We start from the raw sequence: 21,367 nt of genomic DNA, 5'->3' as shown, positions 1-21,367 counted from the left end.
ACTCTTACATACATTTATATTTATATAATATTAAATATTTTCTTTAGCATTTATTTATATTTCTTGGAAATATATTTATGTACTAACGGCACAAATTATTTGCTTATTTGTCTTTAGAATATAAAAATATGACAATTCCTCGTAACAAGCTTTATATATTACATACAAACAGTGATAAAATGGTATGTCACACATACACATACATTTAATAAAACAAAGATTAATTCTAACAAAATTCCATATTGCAAATCCTTAACTATGAGGAATGATTTTTTGTTTCTTGTTTTTTTAGACGCTTCTGCTTGCTTCTACACATACATATATGCATCGATATACATATGTAGACCCTACACAAGTTACATAAATATAATAAAATTAAATAAAAGTAGCATATACTATTATTTAGGAAAAAATTGTATCAGTATTTTAGAGTTAGAGGTAAGTAATACCCGGAGATAGCACACGATGAGCGCCTTGTCTTGCAACGATAAATCACATAATTTATTAGTAAAAAGAATTTAGTTATACAACAACCGATAAACGATAACTCATAAGCATTCTGCAGGCTGCCGCTGGTTTTACATACTCGCCGCACGAGTAAACGCTTGCTTTTAGTTATAGCGGTGATTATTACAAATATGCGTACATGGTATATACCAAAGTGGGTATATGTGTAATAATGTGTTCAATAAAATGCATATGACTCAGTGACAGAGCTATGTTGGGTAGTCCAGTGCGTCGGTGGTTGTACATTTAAGCACACAACGTTATATAGGTGTGTGTGTGTGCGTTGGATGTACATCGAAAGTGCCAACCTAACTGCAACTACAGGCATGCATAGTAAAATTATATTTGCGTGTGAGAAGTGACTTGCTAAGCTATGTATTTTGTTTAACACTTCAATTCCGTCTGCTTTGTCGGTTCGTGATATATACGTAAAGGTGCGTGTGTTCATGTTTGTCCATCTAATCTTGCTGCCCAGCAACAGATCATAATTTCGACTTTGGTTTGGCATTGCGCGCGAAGTAGATTTCCGGATCTTTATGTGGCTGTTGAATTTCACGGTAATTGTTCACTATCTTCTTGCTTTCATCCTTCGGACATGATTGCAGATCGCGAAATACTTGCACCTGGAAAATACGAAAGAAATCGAAAAATTTTAGAATTTCGAAAAGAAAAGTATGCAACGAAATTAAAAAAGAATATTAGAAAAGTATAGCCTAAAGAAGTGTGTTCGAATATGTTTTTGATATAATATATTACAATATACTACAAAATCGGCATTTTTCGGGGTACCAATTTTTTCGAGTGATTAAATTAACAGTAAAAAATTAATGTCACCGTTTTTCGAAGTTAACCTCCAAAGTTGAAATATTTGCTTTCGAAGTTCGAATTTGTGTTTAGTGAAAAATTCGTTCTTCATTAAAAAAGAAAAAAAAATAATAAGTAAAAATAAAAATAGCCATAATCTACGTTTTTCTTTTATTTCAATTTATTTCAATGGTGTATACTTTTTTGTCAGGCTTTTATAATTCTATATATCGTCACCTGAAATGCAAAATAGTGTATATTATGATTCTTTTTACAAACATAATATTACATACATATGTCAACATTTTCAGGTTCTTTAAACCAGTATGATTCTATATATCTAATTCATGGTCGAAAATGTTGTTCTTTCGAAAAAAATAAAAAAAAAAAAAAAATTATTTAAAAAAATATTAGGCCAAATTGCGAAACTTTGGTACTCTCTGGCATTTTATTAAGTGTTCTTATATTTATATACACATATTTCTAAGTGGACGGTGCCATGCCCACATTGGTAAATTGAAGCTGATCAAAATTTTAACTTTCTACCGACATTCTTTAGAGGTTTATTGCACTCTTATTACCGTTATATGGTTCAAAAATCGATTATTCGAAACAAAAGACTTTGGAGACTTTTCTGGAGAAATTTTGTCACGAGTTTTTGGAGACTTTTGTGGAGAAATTATGTTATAAAGTCAGGTTTTGTTTTAGACCGTTGAAAACATTATACACCTCTTCGCTCAGTATTGCTGTTAATACACATAAACTTGTCAAAAAATTGATTGTGGACTTTAGTGCCATTATACCAATCACACTTCCACTAAAACAACACTACATTCTATCGACATGCTCACCTGCCCCTTGGAGACGTATATCGGCGTACGATAGATGATCCAAGTGACACTCTCAAAGTACGGCGCCGTAGTCAACGAGCCTTTATATGTGTAATAATGTTTGCTTAGCTCCTGCAAACCAATCCAGGACAAGCAATCTGTGAAAATAACAATAAATTCAACTGTTAGGCACAAAAATCCATGCATGCAAATAATGTGTGTGTGTGTTACTAACCCGAATCCAGCGAAGCGCTTGTATTTATCTTCTGCACGATGCGTATGCCTTCAGTGATCTTCTTGAACTCTGGACAATCCTTGCCACCGCACGCCTGTATAAAGAAAGCCACCACCGCCAAACCGTCCGGTTTATTCTTGGCCTCAGCAAAATTCTTATACTTGGCATTGTAGTGTACGGCATGCGCCTCCATCGAGTATTTCACACCCTCCAGCGTGTGCTCACAGCCCGACTCGTCCGTGTCCGCCCAGTGGAAATGCAACTGCTCAAATATATATTTGTTGTCATGCAAGCAACCGCCCTTTATGTATGGCTGCTGTTGGCGTTTGGCGAATGTCACCATTGCCGAGGTGCCGGTGTTTTGGACGCGTGCTATGCCCACTGGCTCCCAATGGCCATGATATTCCAGCGGATCGACATCGTCGATATGTTCAATAGCGCGATTGCTGATTGCAATAGGAGATTGCACTGGCATCTTGTGTGGGTGTGTGCGTGTTTAGGCGTCTATATGTGTATGTCGTGTGTGTGTGTGTGGCGTGTATTGGAGCGTCGTTGCAGTGGTACTACAGGGCGTATGCGGCTATGACTAGTGCTGACTCTCGACGCTGGTTGTTTCTCCGCTATGCTGAATGCTTGTGCTCGCGTATAATCTACGTATTGTTCACTGGTTCGCTGAATTTTTTCTTCACCTTGTAGACACAAATAATGTGTTTAACGGTTAAAAGTGCGTACTGCGACGTGATGGCGAATTTTATTGGTCACACGTTCACAAAGGAAGTATCAATTGTAAGTAGCCAAGAACTGCAAATGAAATTTTACAGCGAAAAAATTATTTCAGTGCGACAAAAACAAAAACAAAAACAATATTTAATAATAATAAACTATTATAACAAGGAGTAATTTAATAGCAAATATTTTTTTTATTTATATAACGGTTATTTCGTTATAAATGCCGGCATGAGTAGTTGTTTTGTTTATTTATGCGCATTTCGTGTCACGTAATGTTTATTTTTGTATTTATTTACACCGATTCTTAGCTATGAGTGTGTATGCGTGAACAATCGTGTACTTGATTGGGGGTTTACTGTTCGATGACACCACTAAGTGTCGCAAAGTAAGATAAAACCGTATAGAAAGTGTCCAAGGCATTAACGTGACGTGGCGTGACCAATTGGCCGTACCTTACGCGCCACTTCCACAATGTAATTTGTATTTATGTGCGCGTTGCTCGTTGATAGCTCGTTTATCAATTGAATTGCTCAAGTGAAGTGCTATTATAAATTCACTCAATAACTAAGTACGTTTGCACGTACAATAATGACAGTCAACGCTGACCGTAACGTCAATGCCGAGGCGCGTCTTATTTGTATTTACCAACTGACTAGATCACACTCCCTGGCGTGCGGCTAGTTATCTATTGGCAAATACTATTTTTTTTGTTTTAATAACAACAACAACAACTGTTTCAATGTTGTCTGATTGTAATACCGGTTAAATTAAACAAATATATACTATATAAAGGTGCTCTATCTAAATAGGGAGATTAAGTACTTATTTTCTAAGCGTGTTTTGATTACGCCCGCATTAAAAAAGTAATAAAATATTAATTTTTATTATCTATTATTAGAGTGTTGGCTTTGAAAATGACGCCAAACATGACACTGCGTTTGAATAATTCATTTATCCAGCAACTAAACATAGGATTATAAGAGTATGGCACGTGAGTGGCTGTAAATCAATGTGTAGTTGTGAAACTGAAGATAGCTAAAGGTGCTAGTACACCGTGCTTGAAGTATTATAGTACAAAGTACTGTGATTTCATCTTTTAAGCCAATTGCATCCGTGTATTTAAAGCATGCGGAATGTCATTAGTCACAACTGGTTTATAATTTTAGCTCCGCTGTGATATATGGGAAGCTAGTGTGTAGAAAACTAGAAAAAACGTTAACTTCGGCTGCATTGAAGATATAATGCCCTTCACATTTCCTATACATATGTATGCAACAGTGATCCGATATAGGCTATTCTGACAAATGTGAAGCTTTTTGGGGAGAGCGTGTGCAAAATTTCATTATTTAAATGCAATATACATACATATATATATACATACATATGTATATATAATAGGGTCGTCGACGTTTCCTGCAGTGTTTCAAATTTCGAGGAAAATTTAATATACTCTGTACAGGTTATAAAAATAACTTTTGTGGCACGATGACTAACACTGAAAGCAATTTTCTAACATAAACAACTCTTCTGTTCAATGAAGATAAATTAGCAAGTCAATTGTATTTATTATTTGCCCATTCTCGGGAGATTTAAAGAGTTTGGAATATAATTTGTGATTATACCCTGACGAAATCGCCCAGAAAATTTAAAATACAAACAATTACGCGAAGCTCCTCCAATAGCGAAAATAGAAGAATTATGGTTTAACGAATTATCTGTTGTCTAGTAATGAACTCAATTAGATACCCTGAACGGACACTGCTATTGCATTCTATTCTAATAGAACAGCGCAATATGATTTTTATAAATTTTGTTTTACTTAAAACACACACATTTTTACAAATACATAAATGCCAAGCAAAAGTATGTTTTTAATTTATTTTGCTTGTTAACTCAGAATTTATTTTTTCGGAGAACTAAAAATCACAATAACTCATAGCACCTCAAGCAACCTGTTATTAGTATTTTCATAGGCTTCACGTCTGTATTGCTTTCTTCTTACTTTTATTTACAATTTTATCAACTAATAAGCCACACTAAGCTTTTTAAGGTCACTAGGTGTTGGTGAACGTGTGCAGCCTCATTTATTTCTTATCATTTATATTTCATTTTTTTCATAACGAAAAGATAACACGGAAGTTAATTAAAAAAAAGACGTTGATTCTAAGGTTTTTCTGTTGATAATATTGTGGGGTTTTAGTCACCAGATAAATAAATATATTTATTTTTTTTCGAGGTTATCTAAAATTAAAATTTGCTTTCATTTCACTTTTGCTAGACGGTGTCATGGCCAACGGCAAACAGCACACTTATGTACACTGCGTATACGTAACATTCACGTCCGTCAAAGCGCACAAAATTACACAAGCTTTTCTTTATTGCAATGCTTCTTCGAAAAAATTTCCATTCCTTACTTTCAATTAATAACAATTTATGGATTTTAAATAACTATGCAGTGCAACAACAATAAAGCATATGTCTGCAGTTATACACAACTACGAAGACGTATTTTACAAGAATCAAGCAACAAAGTGAACAGCGCGCCAAATTGCAATGCGGCAGCAAGAACGTCAAACCGGCAATTGGGCAATGAAAAACACCTGATGATTCCGCGCCAACACAGACGAGCGTCGCGTCAACATCGCATTGTTACATAAACAACACAGACATCGTTTAAACGACGAAAATGAGACAATAAAATAGCACATTGAAAATTCGAGTTGTCTCGACGAACCGGCAAACCGGCATTGGACGTGCTGCTAGGTTGCCGTACTTTCTATTAGTAATTCCCATTGATGCCATTGCGAAACGTTCGCCGTTCGCTCAATTAAACCGCATTTTTTTTTTAATATTTAATGCATTTTCAATTATTCACCTAGTGTTGTGTTGCCTATGCACATATCAACTCGTTGCACTATGTAATTGTCGTTGCACTTTCAGGCTTTCTATAGAAACACTGCTGTCAGCTGGCCGGACGCACCTACGATTTGCACAAACGTTCGATCAAACGCTCTAAACACGAATGCATACGAATAAGTGAGTAATTTTAAGGTTCACAACACTTTTTTGCAATTAATTATTTAATGGACGACGGTGATGGATGACATTTATCGGAGTTGTTTCTTTATTGGCATTGAATTTGCACGAAGAGCCATGGGCCGTTATACTAAGTAGTGTAGAAGCTTATCGCGGAAATCATACCTTACGCTGTATAACAACAAATACCGTACTTATCTTATTTAAACGATAAGCTGATAAGATTTTAAAAACAATGCGGACTCTGAGTGTAACATATAATTCGCGTTTATGGTTTATTTGTAATGATTTCATTGAACAAGTCATCTAAGTATAAAAGCGCTTTAAAAGGAAATTGTCATAAATGTGAAGTATGCATGAGTAAACTAACTATTTATTTTTAAATTATTAACGTTTAGCGGTAGTGATAATAATGTTTGCGTTGATAAGGCAAATTATTCATTTCACAAATTTAAACTTAGCATTTTAACGCGTGGTATCGACAATTATTACTAAATTATTATTTGTGATTTTTTTGCTTCTGGCAACAATGCTTTTCAACAAACGGAAATGTCAAATTGCGCTCTCAATTTTCTCTGTTTTGCTCGCTCAATCGGAAGGAAGAATTTCGAAATCATTAAATAATCAACAGATATATGTTAAATGGGATGTTTGCACAAAAAATAAAAGAAAGATCGCAGTTAAGTTAAAAAAAAACCGCTAACTATTTGTAGCCGTAAATCGGACTTCATATACCTAAATATAAACCATTTTGTAACTCATAACTTATATTAAGCACTATATTGGTATTTCCACTTAGCAGATTGTTCCGCAATGTTCGGCAAATTATCAACAAAGATTTGAGAGTACTATAAATCACACCTAAATTTCTCATCATAAACAATTATATCAGTGAAAGTTAGTACCAATATAGCCAATCTCGTTAACAAGCTATTTAGCTGAATAAGACGTCACAGAATTTGTTTATGGCAATACTAAAACTGCATCATATGATCGACTTGGGGTGCCAAAAAAATTAAAAAAGCAAGCCCACATATGTATGCGTGTGTTTTTGATAAGCGTCAGAGACAAAGTACACCGCTAAGAGTTGGTAAACCATACACAAGTTCGCAAATAATCCTAACATCCTACTTGAGTTGTTATCATTTACCTTAGATAACATCTAAAAAATAATTTATAAAAATTTTCTTTTATGCGCGCACGTATGGTAGATGCTTCCGCCATTTCAAAATCAGCTGACCTCTTTTATAAATGTAATTGTGCCTGTGTAGTTGAAAGATAAAGAAACCACACTAAAACAATAAATTTGATATTTATATGACTTAAAAACCAAAATCGAAAAATAAAATTAAAGAAAAAATGTCTGCAAGAAAAGCAGTTATCAGACCATGTCAGTTGTCAGAATACACAAGGCTAGTGTAAACAAGTTGTTATGTATGGACCTAAACAAAATATAATAAACTATTTTGTATTCACATCTCGTTTTTCAGGCTTGATATATTTTGGAGAACTTTTGAGAACTCCTTCGACAGTTGGGTCCACGTAACTGAAACGGACTCGGAATTTTATCCGGTCAAGGACAGTATTCTCCAAAATATTTAAGCGATGTTTTCTGTCGCTATAACAACACCACGAAACATGCGCGTCAGACAAAGAACTGCTAAACGACAAGTATTTGTGTTTATATTAAAAAAAAAAAATAAAAAAAAAAAACATTTATACATAAACTTAATCGCGGTATATATTTGCGCTATTTGTAAAACAAATTTACAAATATAGAAGTGAATATTATATGAGATCCTGAGTGTTTCATGCTTGGCATAGCAACTTCTTTCTATTCAAAACATTCTTCATCCTCACCCTGCACCTCAGACACGGGCGGCTCCATCTGGTAAGCATCAATGGGATTATATTGATTTAAGTTGACCACACGTGTGCAATTGATACTTTGAACTGGACGTGAATTGCGCAGAATGCGTGTTTTACCATCCTTCGAGAGCAACTGACGGAATTCGTTCAATTGGCGTTCGCTAATCGCTAAGGGTTCGGGAAAGAGAAACCATTCGGCACCTTGATAACAGGGTGGCTCAGTCAGCGAACCGCCATAACTGTAAAAGCCGGTACGAAATTGATATAGTAGATAAGAGAGTGGAAAAGGTGGAATTTCGATTTTGGAACCGGGTTTCTGTATACGATGTAAATTTTGTACAAGCGGATCCAAGTAAGGGTTATTCGCCGACACCTCGAAAAAGTAGCCAACCATTAATAAGTCATAACTCGATGTGCAATCACCGCTCGGACCGGTGCGATGCATGGCCTAAAGGAATATAGAAACATGTCCTATAAGCTACCGAATAAACGAAAATCAACCAGATGTAACCTGCAGTTCTAATGGAAATTTGCGATAATTCAGCATGTGTTCTGAGCCATCATTGCTCAGCAGACTCCAGCGAAAGCACAACTCAACAAAGGTGTAACAGGCCAGCAGATCAGCTCCGCTGACGGTGGGTGTATTGCCCGAAAAGCATGCGCGCAGCACAACTGCAAGAAAGTTACTGGTTGTAGAGTATTTCACAATACCAGATAAAGTAGTTTTAGAAACCTGTATGTCCGTTATTCTCCAGCATAATGCCATTGGGTAAATCATCGTAGTGATTCCAGCAGAGTAACTCACGTATGGGAAATCTTTGTACGTTCTCATCGATAATATTTATGGGTGACTGATTCGTATCCGAGCAACGCCAATTGTGTGGTCCTTTCGGGTGTGCGGGTTCGAACAAGAGATTTTGAAGCAAAAGTGAAAGTTACTCTATTTTCATTGTCACATAAATTCAACGTACCATTGTCAGGACCATAATCAAAATTCATGGAGCTTTTACTTTCACCACCACCACCGCTTGTACCTGCACCACAACTGCCTCCGCCTGAGGCTCCACGACCCGGAAAACGAAAATCACAAATCAACATGGCCGTATGAATGTTAATGATGAAAACCAGCGCTATTAGGAGACTGAGCGCCATCACAATGAGCGGGTAGTCCAAAGCGCAACTGATCACATGGTAGACGCAATTGAATAGAAAATTCAGCAACGAGCACAACGAACATTCTACCATTGTGGCTTTATTGTGCGATTTAAACTTGGAATAGCAAGGATTTAAAGGTAATCCCTAACTTATTTCTATTTAAATAACACGGCTTTTATTGATTGTCGTTTAGATTAAAACAATTTGAGTGATTTGACAATAAAAAAAAATTAAAATGAAATGAAAATTATTTCTTTGTTACAATTGGATGAAATATTTGATAACTCGATACAGTAAACGAGCACAGCAGGTATATTGTACAGTTCTGGATCGTTTGGAACGTGATATGGAAAACGCTCTTGAATTCCTGAGATTACAGGATTTTTTTGTTTCATTTAATTATCGTTCCACTGAAAGCAATACCTTCCAAAAGCTTCGAAAACCATTGAAATTTGTAAGAGTAACCTAATTGTTTTAAAATCGTACTTAAAAGAATTTTCAGAGAAATTAAAAATAATTTCAAGCAAATGCTGCAATATTATTTCTATATTTATATTTGTGCAAATTCAATAGACAGCTGTTTTTTGTTTACAATAAAAATTTATTGACAGAACGTTCATTTCAATTCAACTGCGTCGAGCTTGCTATAGTTGATTAAAAACGGAAAATAATTTGCAAATATGTAGTATTGTGCATGTCTGCGATACGAGCAAGAAAAAACGTTTACTTCGGTTGCATCGAAGCTGAAGTTCACTTATAAGAATTTGATTTTGATCTCTGAGTTTATATGGAAGCTATAGTGATCCAATATGAAGAATTTTTTCGGAGAGTGCCGAAAAATGAGCAGCTTCTTGGGAGAAAAAAAAAGAAGGGAGATTTCAGATCGATATCTTGAAAACTTGAGGGACTAGTTCGGCAACATACACACAGGCGGACATGGCTAAATCGACTCAGTCGAACTCGCTGATTATTTATATATGTACATACATATATTTTATAGGGTTTCAAACGTTTCCTCCTCAGGGTATAAAAATAATTTTTCACTATTAATTTTTCTAATTTCGTATGTTGATTATTTTGCTTTAAAACAGCTGTTACAACAACTATTTAGGTGTGACTTTGAATTGAATATCAATATTACAACTTTAATTATGTTCACGCAACAGATCTAATATGACCATTAGAACAGAGCAAGTACGCTAGTAACATTTATTAAATCCAAGAGTAGCACAATCACTTCGATTATTAATAAATCATGTCTAAAGTCGGATTTGACTGAAAATTATTTTTATAACTCAAAAAATGCAAGGAAACGTATTTAATAAGAATTGTATATTTATGATTACCGACAGCTGGTATTTGTTTTCGTAAATGTGCAATTATTATCGTGTTGCTATATTTTTTGTGTGAAATGTCTTACTATATACATACATACATACATATATATGTACGTACTTTCGTATACAATTATCTGAGAGCTGTCAAACTACAGCTTTATGCAGGAGACGGGCGTTAATTGTTTAAAAAGCAGGCAGCTTCAAGTGAGCGTTCACGGCAAGCAATGATAAATCAAAAAGCAATCAATATGTGCTAAAATAACATAATTCGTTATTTTTGACAAAAGTACTTATAAAACAATTAGTAAGTAGCGACACTTGTGACCTCATCCTGACTAAATTAATATATCAAAATTGGTTAACTAATCACAGATATTATTCTATGATATTTTCTTTATTTTAGCTGCTTCCCCTTCTAGAAGCTTCATATAGCAGCTCACTTCAAATTGCCATTAATGATTGACAAAATTTTCGGCGATAACGTGCAAACACATATGTGCAAGTATAAATATGTTTATGCGATCCAAAACTTTCCTCTAACGACGATGGAATTTCGATAGCTGCCTTCCGCCCGCCATTCCAAATATGTACATGTGTCTTACGTACCTTTCAACGTATCTACTTACGTGTGACAGCGATAAACAAACGTACTTGCATATGAATGTGTATTTGTTATTAAACGCAAGTCAGACTGTCTGAAAAATTTATGGTACATGATATTTCAATAGCGATAATTCAATTACACCCAAAATGTTTATTTCTTTTTTTTTACTTAATTTGCTTGCTTATATTTTTAGACACTAATCAGTGCGGGGAAAGGTGAAAAGTTGGCGATAATGTGGAAAGCATGTAGTATTGCGAATATGCAAAGCGCGTGAAACCAGGCTTATTTTTAGAAAAATGTTTGCGAATAGAATTTTTTAAAGCTAAAGTAACTTTGAGAGTTGATGATTTTATTTTTACAATTAATTGTAATTATTTTGAAGTGAATGCCAAAATGACAGATCATGGCCGGATAAATAACCGTACCTGTATTAGAACTGGTAAAAATTGATTGAACTTCTAGTCATTGTATAAATGAGATGCATTTTTCATTTTCAAGCGAAATCTTAAGCTATTTCTATACAATTGATTAATATTAGATAAGATGTATCAACGTTTTTTCAAAGAATAATTTTCTACACTCCATTTTTAACAATGACGGTAAATTTAAGAAATGCACATCGATCAATTGTCTTGAAAATGACATAGTATGTGTATTTTTAATCAAATACTACTCACGGTTTTGACAGCGTGAATATATTTTTCTACATACATATTTGTTTCAGTATACCCAACTGTTATCAGATTAATTAAATGAAGTGATCAGACAGAAAAATGTGGTGAAGTTCCGATGCAAATATATACATATACATATATATATGTATATATATATGTACATTTGAATGTATATTTTAATTAAAAAAAAAAGCATATTTTTTAGTGGAAATATTTTATAATTTTAGATCAGAAACTAACCACATTAATAAAAGTACATTTTATAAATGATATTTTTTATACTGGCATAACCCACAAGAGGGCTTTTAACAGAATTGATGAATATAACAATATTAAGTTGGTTAGCTATAGAATAAAGTATGCTAAACATTTTAAATCGGATTATATAAATATATTATAAACAGTCTTTCCCCGAAATGTGTATGTATGCACTTGTTTAGGCATGGAATCCCCGTAGTCAGCGTTACTTGAATTTCATCAATGATTTTATATGTACATATGTATGTATATGTATGCACAAACATATCTATCTATATTTACTAGTTCCAATATGTGTAGTTAGGTAAGTTTACACCAGCTATAGTGTGTTTAAATCAAAAAGCTGCTTCAAAATAACGCTTGTGTGGTAAACAGTGTTTGTATGTATTATTTGCAAAGTATGAGTCGAATTCGTTTATTTGCAAAGCGCGTGATTTTTTAAACTAGTTTTGCAAAAACAAAACAAAATCGAAATTCATGGACAAAAGTGCTTTGATAATAAACAAACAAGAAAAAATATTTAAACAATACCGATTTCGAGTAACTTCTAACGAATATTAGGATATGAATAAATAAAATGCAACAATAATAAACTTTATTCAAAAAAATTACCTTTCTATATACAATTTTTATACAAAATCAATAAACCATTATTATCTGTGCACAGGTGATTGAAATGGAAAGAAAATATTTAAATATTAATTTTAATCACCATCCCAATAACCAATAAACTAACTAAAGGAATATTAAAACAATTATGCAGAGCTAAAAAGCTTTAATAAATTAAAGTTGCAACTAAGCAAGTATTTTAAATACATATTTATGCTTATAAATATCAATCAAGAGAAAAAAAAAACAAATACAAAAACTAAGTATGTGGCCGCAAGGTGAAATCGCCGACTGGCGAGAATATGTGGCACTTCGGCGTTTGTTGACTGGGCCCAAAAGATAACATGCTATAGCAATAGCGGAAATTAATCAATAAATTTGCGACAAGTGCAGGGTCACCGGTGGAGAGCCGGAACGTTTTCGCACTGGTGAATGACATATTTACATACAATCATTTCTTTGTACATATGTACGTATGTATATTTATTCAATTATGATTCAATTTACTGGCAATGCATTAGTCCGAAGAATATTTATCTACATGGGCGAATTTAACTTTATTATATACTATAAATACATGTCGTAAGTTTTTATTATTAGTGTAATTTTGTTTATTTTTGTGCTTTTAGCCGGTTAACTTGTATGCTCTTCAAAGGCTGCCCTATTTATAAGCATATATTTATTACATATATGTATGCACGTATGGTAAAATTCCATAAAAGCCCCATTCATTTGCAATATATATGTACGTATTTACTTATGTAGCGCATACACAAACACATCTACATATACAAATTGTGTTCTCAAAACGACGAATCGTCTCATTTTAATATTGCGCTTTTAACTTTGGACTTTTAGTTACCTGTTGATTTTGTTGTTGCCTCAATTTGCTTATGTTCTCTATTTTTCCACAATTTTTTATGCGAATCTACAATCGACTTCTATTGCAATTCATGTGAAATTCCGAATTCTACCAGCTATTCCTCAAAATTATATCACTTCTCCGAGTTGCTTTAATAATACGACGTAGTTGCTTAGCCGCGGTTTTTAATAACATATATTTATTTCTATTAATTTAGAAACACTTGAAATAATTCATTTATTAACCACACTCCGACGATTAGACAATTATGCAAACTATATCTTGAAATGACAACATTCGATTTTTGACTGTTGCGCCGTCATCTGTCAATTTCCCACCTAGAATTTGGCACAAATGACGAAACTCGCAAGGTTGCATTGCAATAGTAGTAAAACATAACGAAACCTAGAATTATGTTAAAACTTTATTATATATTCACCTATCGACGTACAAATAACCTGAAAAGTAATACTCTAGATTATGCTTTAATTATAAACTATTTTATTACAACCTATTTTCTATATACAGAGGAAACTAGCAAAAACATTAAACAGAAGGCTTGAACTAGATTTTTGAGCCGACATATATTTTTTGTTACAAATTAGATAATGTAAGTAACAATTAAAAGCATATTCGGAAAATTTATAGTCTTGAAGTGAAAAAAGTTTGCCGTTAAATTGTATCCTCTGGTATTAATTGTAAATATCTTATTATTGTAATAGATTAAAAAACTTGCAAGAATTCATTGAATATAAATCTCTCAGTTGCAACCCTGACTCTTGGAATGTTGGCAATGGTGTTTTTGACTTTTTCTCATCTACTAGCCGCTGACGTATGCGCGCATGTGTGTGAGTGTGTATGCAAAGTAGACGGCGAACAGATATTTTCATTGTCCGTCGAATTTCTTTTAATAATTCTTCAAAAAAGTTAAATTTCTAAAATTTTAAATCTTCCAAAAAAGTAGAATTTCTGTGCGAAAGAGTGGTTGTTAGCACAATATTGCAGTGCAACAAGGTAATGAAGAATTCCAAAGTGTTTTTTCTGTAAATCGGTGATGAAGCAACAGTGACTCGCTGCTAAGCTAAGAAGAAAAGAAGTAGAGTGTAAAAGAAATAAGAGCTGAAATACCAAAAGAAGCTAAAGTAAAAAGTTAAATTGAATTTTATAGTGCAAACTTCATACGCAAATTCGGCGCAAGCAAGCGTGAATAAAAGTGAATGTGTGTGATATGAAAATGAATAACTTATTCATGCAAGCTTAGCAAAGTTAATACATTTACTGAGGCCAATTGGTGTAATAACCGAATTTTTAGTTCAATTTAACAGTGGAAACGCTCTTGTTAGTGATGTCTTCAGGTTGGCAATAAAAGTGGTGCACAACCTTGTGAAAGTTCCAATTAATATAAGAAGATAGTTTTATGATAAACAAATATAGAACGCATTTAAACACTCAGATATATGCAGTTCTTACGTTCGGAAGTTAGATTCCGCAAGTGGTTTCCGCCGCGTAATTGCAACGCATCATAAACGTTGCTATTGCTTTGCTTGTTTTTTTTAGCGACGTCTCGTGACCTCATCAGTTCGCCTCCAACGTCTGCAACACCTTTCAACCAATGATTCAGTGTTTGAGCAAGCGATATCCAAACTTATAGACAGTCCGACAGGCAAACTGTGGAGCATTTGGTATTTTCCGTTGTTCGCGATTCGGTTTTATTTTCTTCTATTATTTTCTGATCTTTTTGTTATCCACGTTCTACGTACATTCATGTATGTTCAACGTCTCTCGTCTCGTTTTCCGTCTACAACACGCTTGCCTGTCTGGCTGCCAGAATGAAGGGTCGTTCTGTTGGCCCGTCGCTTTGTTGGTTTTGTTAACTGAGTGGCCCACCGACTGACTGACTTTGACTCTTGTCTCTTTTGTGTTGCAGTATTGTCTTCCGTTTGCTTAACTCGGTTCGGCAGTGCTTTGTAATAATACGCTGGAACTGCTGAGTTTGCAGGTAATTTATGCAAATATTTAATATAAAATATACACATTTGTACCTTTTAATTTACTCTGGTATATATACATACATCATACATACATGTATGTATATTTCTATTTTCAATCGGAAATATGACTTGTCATAATTAGAGGGTGCTAGCTACACGTTTAATGTTTATATTCCATTTATTGTTATTGAATATGTAATATTTAAATGAAATGCAAATTCAAACGATAAACGTTTCTTACAAGTATTTTTAATAAAATGCAATACCAGTTATTTTCCCTATTAAAGGTCCCTGTTCATTTAAATAAATAATAAGTAACGTGTCAAAATATTTATTGTTATTTATATATTGTATATTGCACGTACTTATGTGGAAATAGTAATTTTATAATAAATATTCGAACGTGTCTCGGAAAAAAGAGAGAGCTGCATCATTCGAAACCGAGATTCATTTGTTAGATAATCGTTTATCTTTAGTAACCCAGAAAGTATTTTTCGAAATCTAATTTCTTTTATACTTTTGGAACATTTTGCAGATAAAAATTGTAAAATGTTGTAACCAGTTTTGAAAATAACTCCCCATCGTTGTCTCGTAAATTTTACGCTAAGATTAAAAATAGCGTTCAAAATTGCAGAAGTATCTGTGCAGTAGTTTTTTTTTTAGTTATGAGAGGATCGACTTGGGAAAACGTGAGTTATGGCAAAAAGGCTTTACGGTTTTAAAATCTAAAATAAAACGTTCATAAGACAGGTATAAAAATACTCATAACATCGACAGTTTTGCTCCAATCGACTTGATAACAACATTCTTGCATTCATTTAATATAAAAAAACTCAAACAAAAATTTGAAAACCCTACTCCCGAATTAAATAAATAACACTGTTGAACATTTTTGGGATTATTGTCATAAAAAAAACTGACATATATGAACGCCAAACCCTTTGAGGGTTTTACTATACTGACCTAGTACCATCACCCTGACTTGGAATTTCTCACCCCCCAGATTAGCTGTTGTACTGTGTAATAAGTTACGAAATAGAAGTATTTTTTAATATTTATATATTCTTAAAAGCACGTACTTATTTGAAAAATAAATTATGGTTATTATAAATAAATAATACAAAAAAATATTTAAATAAATAAATTACTTATACATATGTATGTTTATAATTTTACTAAGCTCTCATGACTAATAAAACCCTATTTTAATATTCTTTTTTAGAACAAGTTCTCTGCCGAATAACGTGATTTTGGTTTTATTCTAAAGCCTGCTTTACTGAAACTAAAAACATAAAAAAAAGTTACTTGGCTACTCCCACTCCGTTAGCCTTATCGGCGAAGCAACTTCGAATGAGGAATTTTAATAAAAATAAACCAATACATATGCGAAATAACAAGTGAAGTAAATCAGTGCCAGAAACCGTCATTGAAAACAGTCGCGTGAACGTTAAACAAAAAAGTATTATATTTATCAAAAATCAGCAAATACCCAATGAAAGTTTAATAAATTTAATAAAAAGAAGCAAATAAGTTACATTTAATTGTACCGAACTACAAGTACATATAGAAACACAGGAAGATAGAGTAAATTAAGTGTGCACCCGGATACACTACAACCCTATAGGGGGAAGAAACAAAAACAATGATCCACAAGTGAAGACAATCACCCAAAAGCGATAAAAAATGTTTGCAGTAGTAAAAAGTCACGACCAGCAAACAACAAATTAGGAACAAAAAAACGCTATAAAATAACAAAGTGAAAATATTTTTTTTTGTGAAGTTTTGACGTCAAAAACAGTTTAAAGAGACACAACAAACTGTCGGAAGTGTCAAAAATCGCGTAACTCATAGGCAAAATGCTCGCAAAGGCTAAAGTCCGTGGTGAATAAGTAGAGACACATTTTATTGTAATTGGATGAAGACAGCAAAAAATTGTCGCCAGCTATATGAAAAATAGACAAATGGCGGACAATGACCTACTTAGAAAGTAGCTGTTGATTTGTGCACTAAAAGTTCTTTTTATGTTTACTCTGTTTAGCTATTTGGAGCTTAAGTCTTGCATCTTAGAATTCTCGTTACAACGGTTATAACCGCTACTCACCAACGTCATCTTCGGCGTGCCACAGAGTTTGTGGCGGAAGTGCGTTTCGTACGTACAATTCGTTTTAATGTCGCTACTGCCCCCAACACAAGCCACAGCACCCGAAGCATTGTCTAAAATAATATTTATAACGATAATGCCAAACGCCGCCAGCGAGCGGCAATCCAATGCAAAAGCGTGCAACTGATGCTACTATGCGGTGGAGCACAGTGTGTGCGACAAACACGATAAACAAAAGCAACATTAATAACAAAGATAGCAACACAACAAAGACAATAATTAAAATATTTCCTTTTATTTGTGTGTATTCGAAAGCAAATCGCCGCGAATCAAATACAACAGAAAAACAAGCACATCAAACGCGACACTATGGATGAGGAACGGAAGAGACGGTTAGTATATATTGTATAGTTATATATATGATAGTTTTACTTTATTAATAAGCATTTTTAATATAAGTTATTTTTGGTTTACAAATTTCGCGTTTTGCTTGCTCTATTCTTTCTACTGCTCATATAATGTCAAGGGTAGATCTAAGAGCATCGTTTATATTTGTTTTTGTTTTCCTCAGAAAATTAAAATTAAAATATATTTGTTTATATGCGCAACGTTGTTTAACCCGATATTTAGATTGTAATGTAATTAATGTAGATTCCTAAATGGTTCACCAAAAAAAAAGTTGTTTGGTCAACTATGCCAAGTATTACACTTTTTGCCACACCTCACCAAACTATATTCACACTTGCCCAATCTCGTGCATACTTCGAGCATTTGTATATATTGAGCCGGTATCCATTTCAGCACGAGTGCAGTTTTTGGGCTGTGCAAATTAAGTAATTTAACTAAGCCAATGATTTTCTCACAAATTAAGTAAATAAAAATATTCCCTTTTACGAATATCAGAAGATTTGAGGAATTTAGATAGCAATATATGGCGTTCTGACTAAATGTTAATTGCACCCAGTTTTGGATGTAAACATATCTGGGTCTTCAAGCTGTTCATTATACATTTATAAAAACTTATTAAACGAGAACCTGGAGTGTGCGTTTATTATTAACAGTTAGTTTTTGTAATTTGTGGCACTCGGAAGTAAACGTCGAAGGCCCAATAAGATATAGAACTGAGTCAATTTCGCTATGCCTGTCCCTCAGTTTTTGATATATCGATCTCAAATTTTTCTTTTCTCCCTAAAGCAGCTCATTTGTTAAAAACGATATAGGACTTCTTTGACAAATAGCTGCCATAGAAACTGACCGATCAAGACAAAGAAATGAAAATCAAGAAGATAAAAATCGTGCGTTTTCTCGACAGTCGCTTGTACGTGTTTTGTAACGGGTACCGGGAACCGGTCGGTTACTTAAATTAATACTCACCGATCCAAACGGGGTTAGATCGCCGAAAAAACAGCCCTTGGCCTGATAAAATCCGGGTCCATTCCGGTGCGTAGAACCGGCTGTCGTGGGAACTGGGTACCGATCGGTATTTTTATGCGTCTAGGGACCGTTCAGTCGGTAACATTCTTAAACATTTTTTTTCTGTTTGCATTCGCTACAACAACAACAACAACAACAACAATGTATGCTACAAGAAATGCATTATAACTTCGGTGCATCCGAAATTAGCGTTCTCTTGGTTTTTTTTTAGTAAAGCTTCAGTTATAAGCTTTACGTTTGGAGGCAAATGTGTATCTCCCGCCCCCTATCTTCTTGTATCCAAAATATATATGTACAAAGGTGTATGGTGAAACCCCCCATGGCTTTGCAATTCATCACTATCGGCTAACTACGAGTTAATTAGTCCAAATCTAGATTAATGCTCACATGTACACACACATATACGTCATATGTACATATATATATACATATATTTGAGCTCAAGTGTGCTCATAAGAGTTTATATAGATTTATGGATGTTTGGATGGATGGATGTAGATAAAAAATGATATGGAAACTCTAACCGCAAATGGAGTGCACACGCGTATGTAACATTTACCTGTTGCGGTGGTTGCAACTTTTTCGACTTTTGCAACTTTTTCGGCATTCTGTTCTTTCCATAATTCGCAACGTCGGTGTAAAAGACCATTAAAGCGCGAACCGCTCGCGCATCAACTAATTGCAAACATTGTAACTGACACTCACACACACACATGTACACGCAAACACGAGCGAGCGAACACCTTACTTTATAGGCAGTTATGTGCATTGCCGCAACCAAAAGAGTTATTGTACATCGAAAATGCATTTTTGAAAAATTTGTAACAAATGAAAATAAAAAAAAAACATTAAATTTGTTGCCGAACAAATTCTGCAAAACCAAAATAAAAACCAAATTAACTCAAGAAACATAAACAAAATGAAATCGAAAACAAAAGTGAAAATAAAAAATCAAAACCGCTGACGCGCGCTACTTTGGACAAGCATTGAATACTGACTGTCATTATAGAAGTATGCCGCTGCGCTGCTGTCGCATCGGAGCCCAGTCAGCAAAATGGATCGGTGCGTTTGGTGACAAGCGTGTGAGCGCAAATGAGCTGCGGGACCAATCAAACGCTGCTGGACAGACGCCATCCGAACCGCCACCAGCTGGCCACTGGTAGCCGAGATGCTTGGCACCCAACCAACACCGAATAGCAATAAATAAAAGCTTCCAATGAAATGGAAAATGAATGCGAAAAATTCGCGCTGAGCACCAACAAAAATGCACAGTGGTGTTGGCGCGCTGCTATATAATTGCTATTGTGATCAGTGTTGCCACTGCCAAAAAAGTTAACATGATTTGGTCACTTTTTCAGGGACCAAACTATCTAAACCAACAACAATTCACTACAATATATAAATAAATAATTAGGGTGACTAGGCGATTTAGCCATGTCCGTCTGTCTGTATATACGAGAACTAGTGCCACGTTAACTTCACAAAGCTGCGATTATCGCCAAAGTACAGAGCTCAACAAAATCCTCAAGCCGCTAGCCGGCAGCACATGGAGAAAGGACAAAGAAACGTTGTTGGCAATTTACAAGGCAATCGGCCGGCCGGTTCTTAACTACGCCGCGCCAATATGATCGCCTGGATGCAGTGAAGCGCAGACTAGGAAGCTTCAGACCTGTCAGAATACTGCACCTATTGTAGTCCGGAATAGGATGCCTCTTGATATCTCCCATCAAACACCTGCATAGTGAGCCTCGTATGCGCCCTGTTAAGGAGCATAATGAACTCCTCTCTTGGAAGTTCCTGCTAGGATGCTTTCGCAGAAATCACCCTTGCAGTCGCCTGCTTGTTGCGGAACCGCCCCTAGGAACATCAAGAGGTCACTCCTCAACTACCTCGACGACATCAGACAATATGCCGACCACACTTCGAACGCAACAAACTTCCGACAAGAACTGACCGCCATTCACAGTGGAACTATCAACACCTTCACCGACTCCCTTCCAGTGACTGGCGTACTCGGAGTCAAACCGCCATCCATAGCACGCGAAGAGTTCGAGTTGCCGTGAGAAACGAGATTGACCCTTGCGCTGAAACTCCTACTTATTCAGAATAGAACCTGACATATCCAATATATGTCCTGCGTCCAATGAGCATCCACATGACACTGGCCACCTCTTTGCATGCCCCACTAACCCCACTCATCTGACTCCGTCGAAACAGCATGTTTCTTGGATGGCGTCGGCGACAACTTAACTAATCCTGACGGGGACTGGGTAACCGCTAAAACAACAACAACATTCCTGAAGTGATTTTGAGGCATGCTACCGAGTTGACA

General features: G+C 34.8%; 3 protein-coding genes across 9 annotated transcripts in view; 1 reads left to right on the top strand and 2 right to left on the bottom strand.

The window, feature by feature from the left end:
• Positions 1-9: 9 nt before the first annotated feature.
• On the bottom strand, positions 10-13,819 carry LOC126757989 (carbonic anhydrase 2). Of its 4 annotated transcripts, none has more exons than XM_050471936.1 (4): positions 13,510-13,819; positions 2,377-3,177; positions 2,163-2,299; positions 10-1,130 (listed from the first exon to the last, which is right to left on the bottom strand). In XM_050471936.1, the coding sequence occupies exons 2-4, from the start codon at positions 2,849-2,851 to the stop codon at positions 990-992; spliced, it is 753 nt and encodes a 250-aa protein (XP_050327893.1). In that variant the 5' UTR covers positions 2,852-3,177; positions 13,510-13,819; the 3' UTR covers positions 10-989. The 4 variants fall into 4 exon arrangements, with proteins under 4 accessions (XP_050327893.1, XP_050327897.1, XP_050327894.1 ...); XM_050471940.1 differs by lacking the exon at positions 13,510-13,819 and adding an exon at positions 5,981-6,079; XM_050471937.1 differs by lacking the exon at positions 13,510-13,819 and adding an exon at positions 5,706-5,845.
• On the bottom strand, positions 7,882-9,373 carry LOC126757987 (putative carbonic anhydrase 3). Its single transcript, XM_050471934.1, has 4 exons — positions 8,982-9,373; positions 8,744-8,896; positions 8,522-8,682; positions 7,882-8,458 (listed from the first exon to the last, which is right to left on the bottom strand). The coding sequence occupies exons 1-4, from the start codon at positions 9,253-9,255 to the stop codon at positions 7,976-7,978; spliced, it is 1,071 nt and encodes a 356-aa protein (XP_050327891.1). The 5' UTR covers positions 9,256-9,373; the 3' UTR covers positions 7,882-7,975.
• Positions 13,820-14,365: 546 nt separating the features above from the next.
• Positions 14,366-21,367, top strand: part of LOC126760742 (rho-associated protein kinase 1) — a 33,717-nt gene continuing 26,715 nt past the window's right edge. For 2 of the 4 annotated variants that reach the window (XM_050476609.1, XM_050476613.1), the window contains exons 1-3: positions 14,366-14,523; positions 15,437-15,508; positions 16,723-17,993. In XM_050476609.1, coding sequence (XP_050332566.1) covers positions 17,971-17,993 — 23 coding nt within the window. In that variant the 5' untranslated portion in view covers positions 14,366-14,523; positions 15,437-15,508; positions 16,723-17,970. The other 2 variants (XM_050476610.1, XM_050476612.1) reach the window with 2 other exon arrangements.

Source organism: Bactrocera neohumeralis, chromosome 5 (assembly GCF_024586455.1).
Source record: "Bactrocera neohumeralis isolate Rockhampton chromosome 5, APGP_CSIRO_Bneo_wtdbg2-racon-allhic-juicebox.fasta_v2, whole genome shotgun sequence".
NCBI lineage: Eukaryota > Metazoa > Arthropoda > Insecta > Diptera > Tephritidae > Bactrocera > Bactrocera neohumeralis.
The sequence above is the reverse complement of the archived record's forward strand: the minus strand, read 5'-3'. Positions and strand labels throughout refer to the sequence as shown.

Coding starts and splice junctions, on each gene's coding strand:
- LOC126757989 (XM_050471936.1), bottom strand. CDS start 2,851: ATGCCAGTGCAATCTCCTATTGCAATCAGCAATCGCGCTATTGAACAT. Junction 2,300..2,376: donor AAGCGCTTCGCTGGATTCGG/GTTAGTAACACA, acceptor TTATTTTCACAG/ATTGCTTGTCCTGGATTGGT. Junction 1,131..2,162: donor TATACGTCTCCAAGGGGCAG/GTGAGCATGTCG, acceptor CGTATTTTCCAG/GTGCAAGTATTTCGCGATCT.
- LOC126757987 (XM_050471934.1), bottom strand. CDS start 9,255: ATGGTAGAATGTTCGTTGTGCTCGTTGCTGAATTTTCTATTCAATTGC. Junction 8,897..8,981: donor TGATTATGGTCCTGACAATG/GTACGTTGAATT, acceptor CACACCCGAAAG/GACCACACAATTGGCGTTGC. Junction 8,683..8,743: donor GGAGAATAACGGACATACAG/GTTTCTAAAACT, acceptor ACTTTCTTGCAG/TTGTGCTGCGCGCATGCTTT.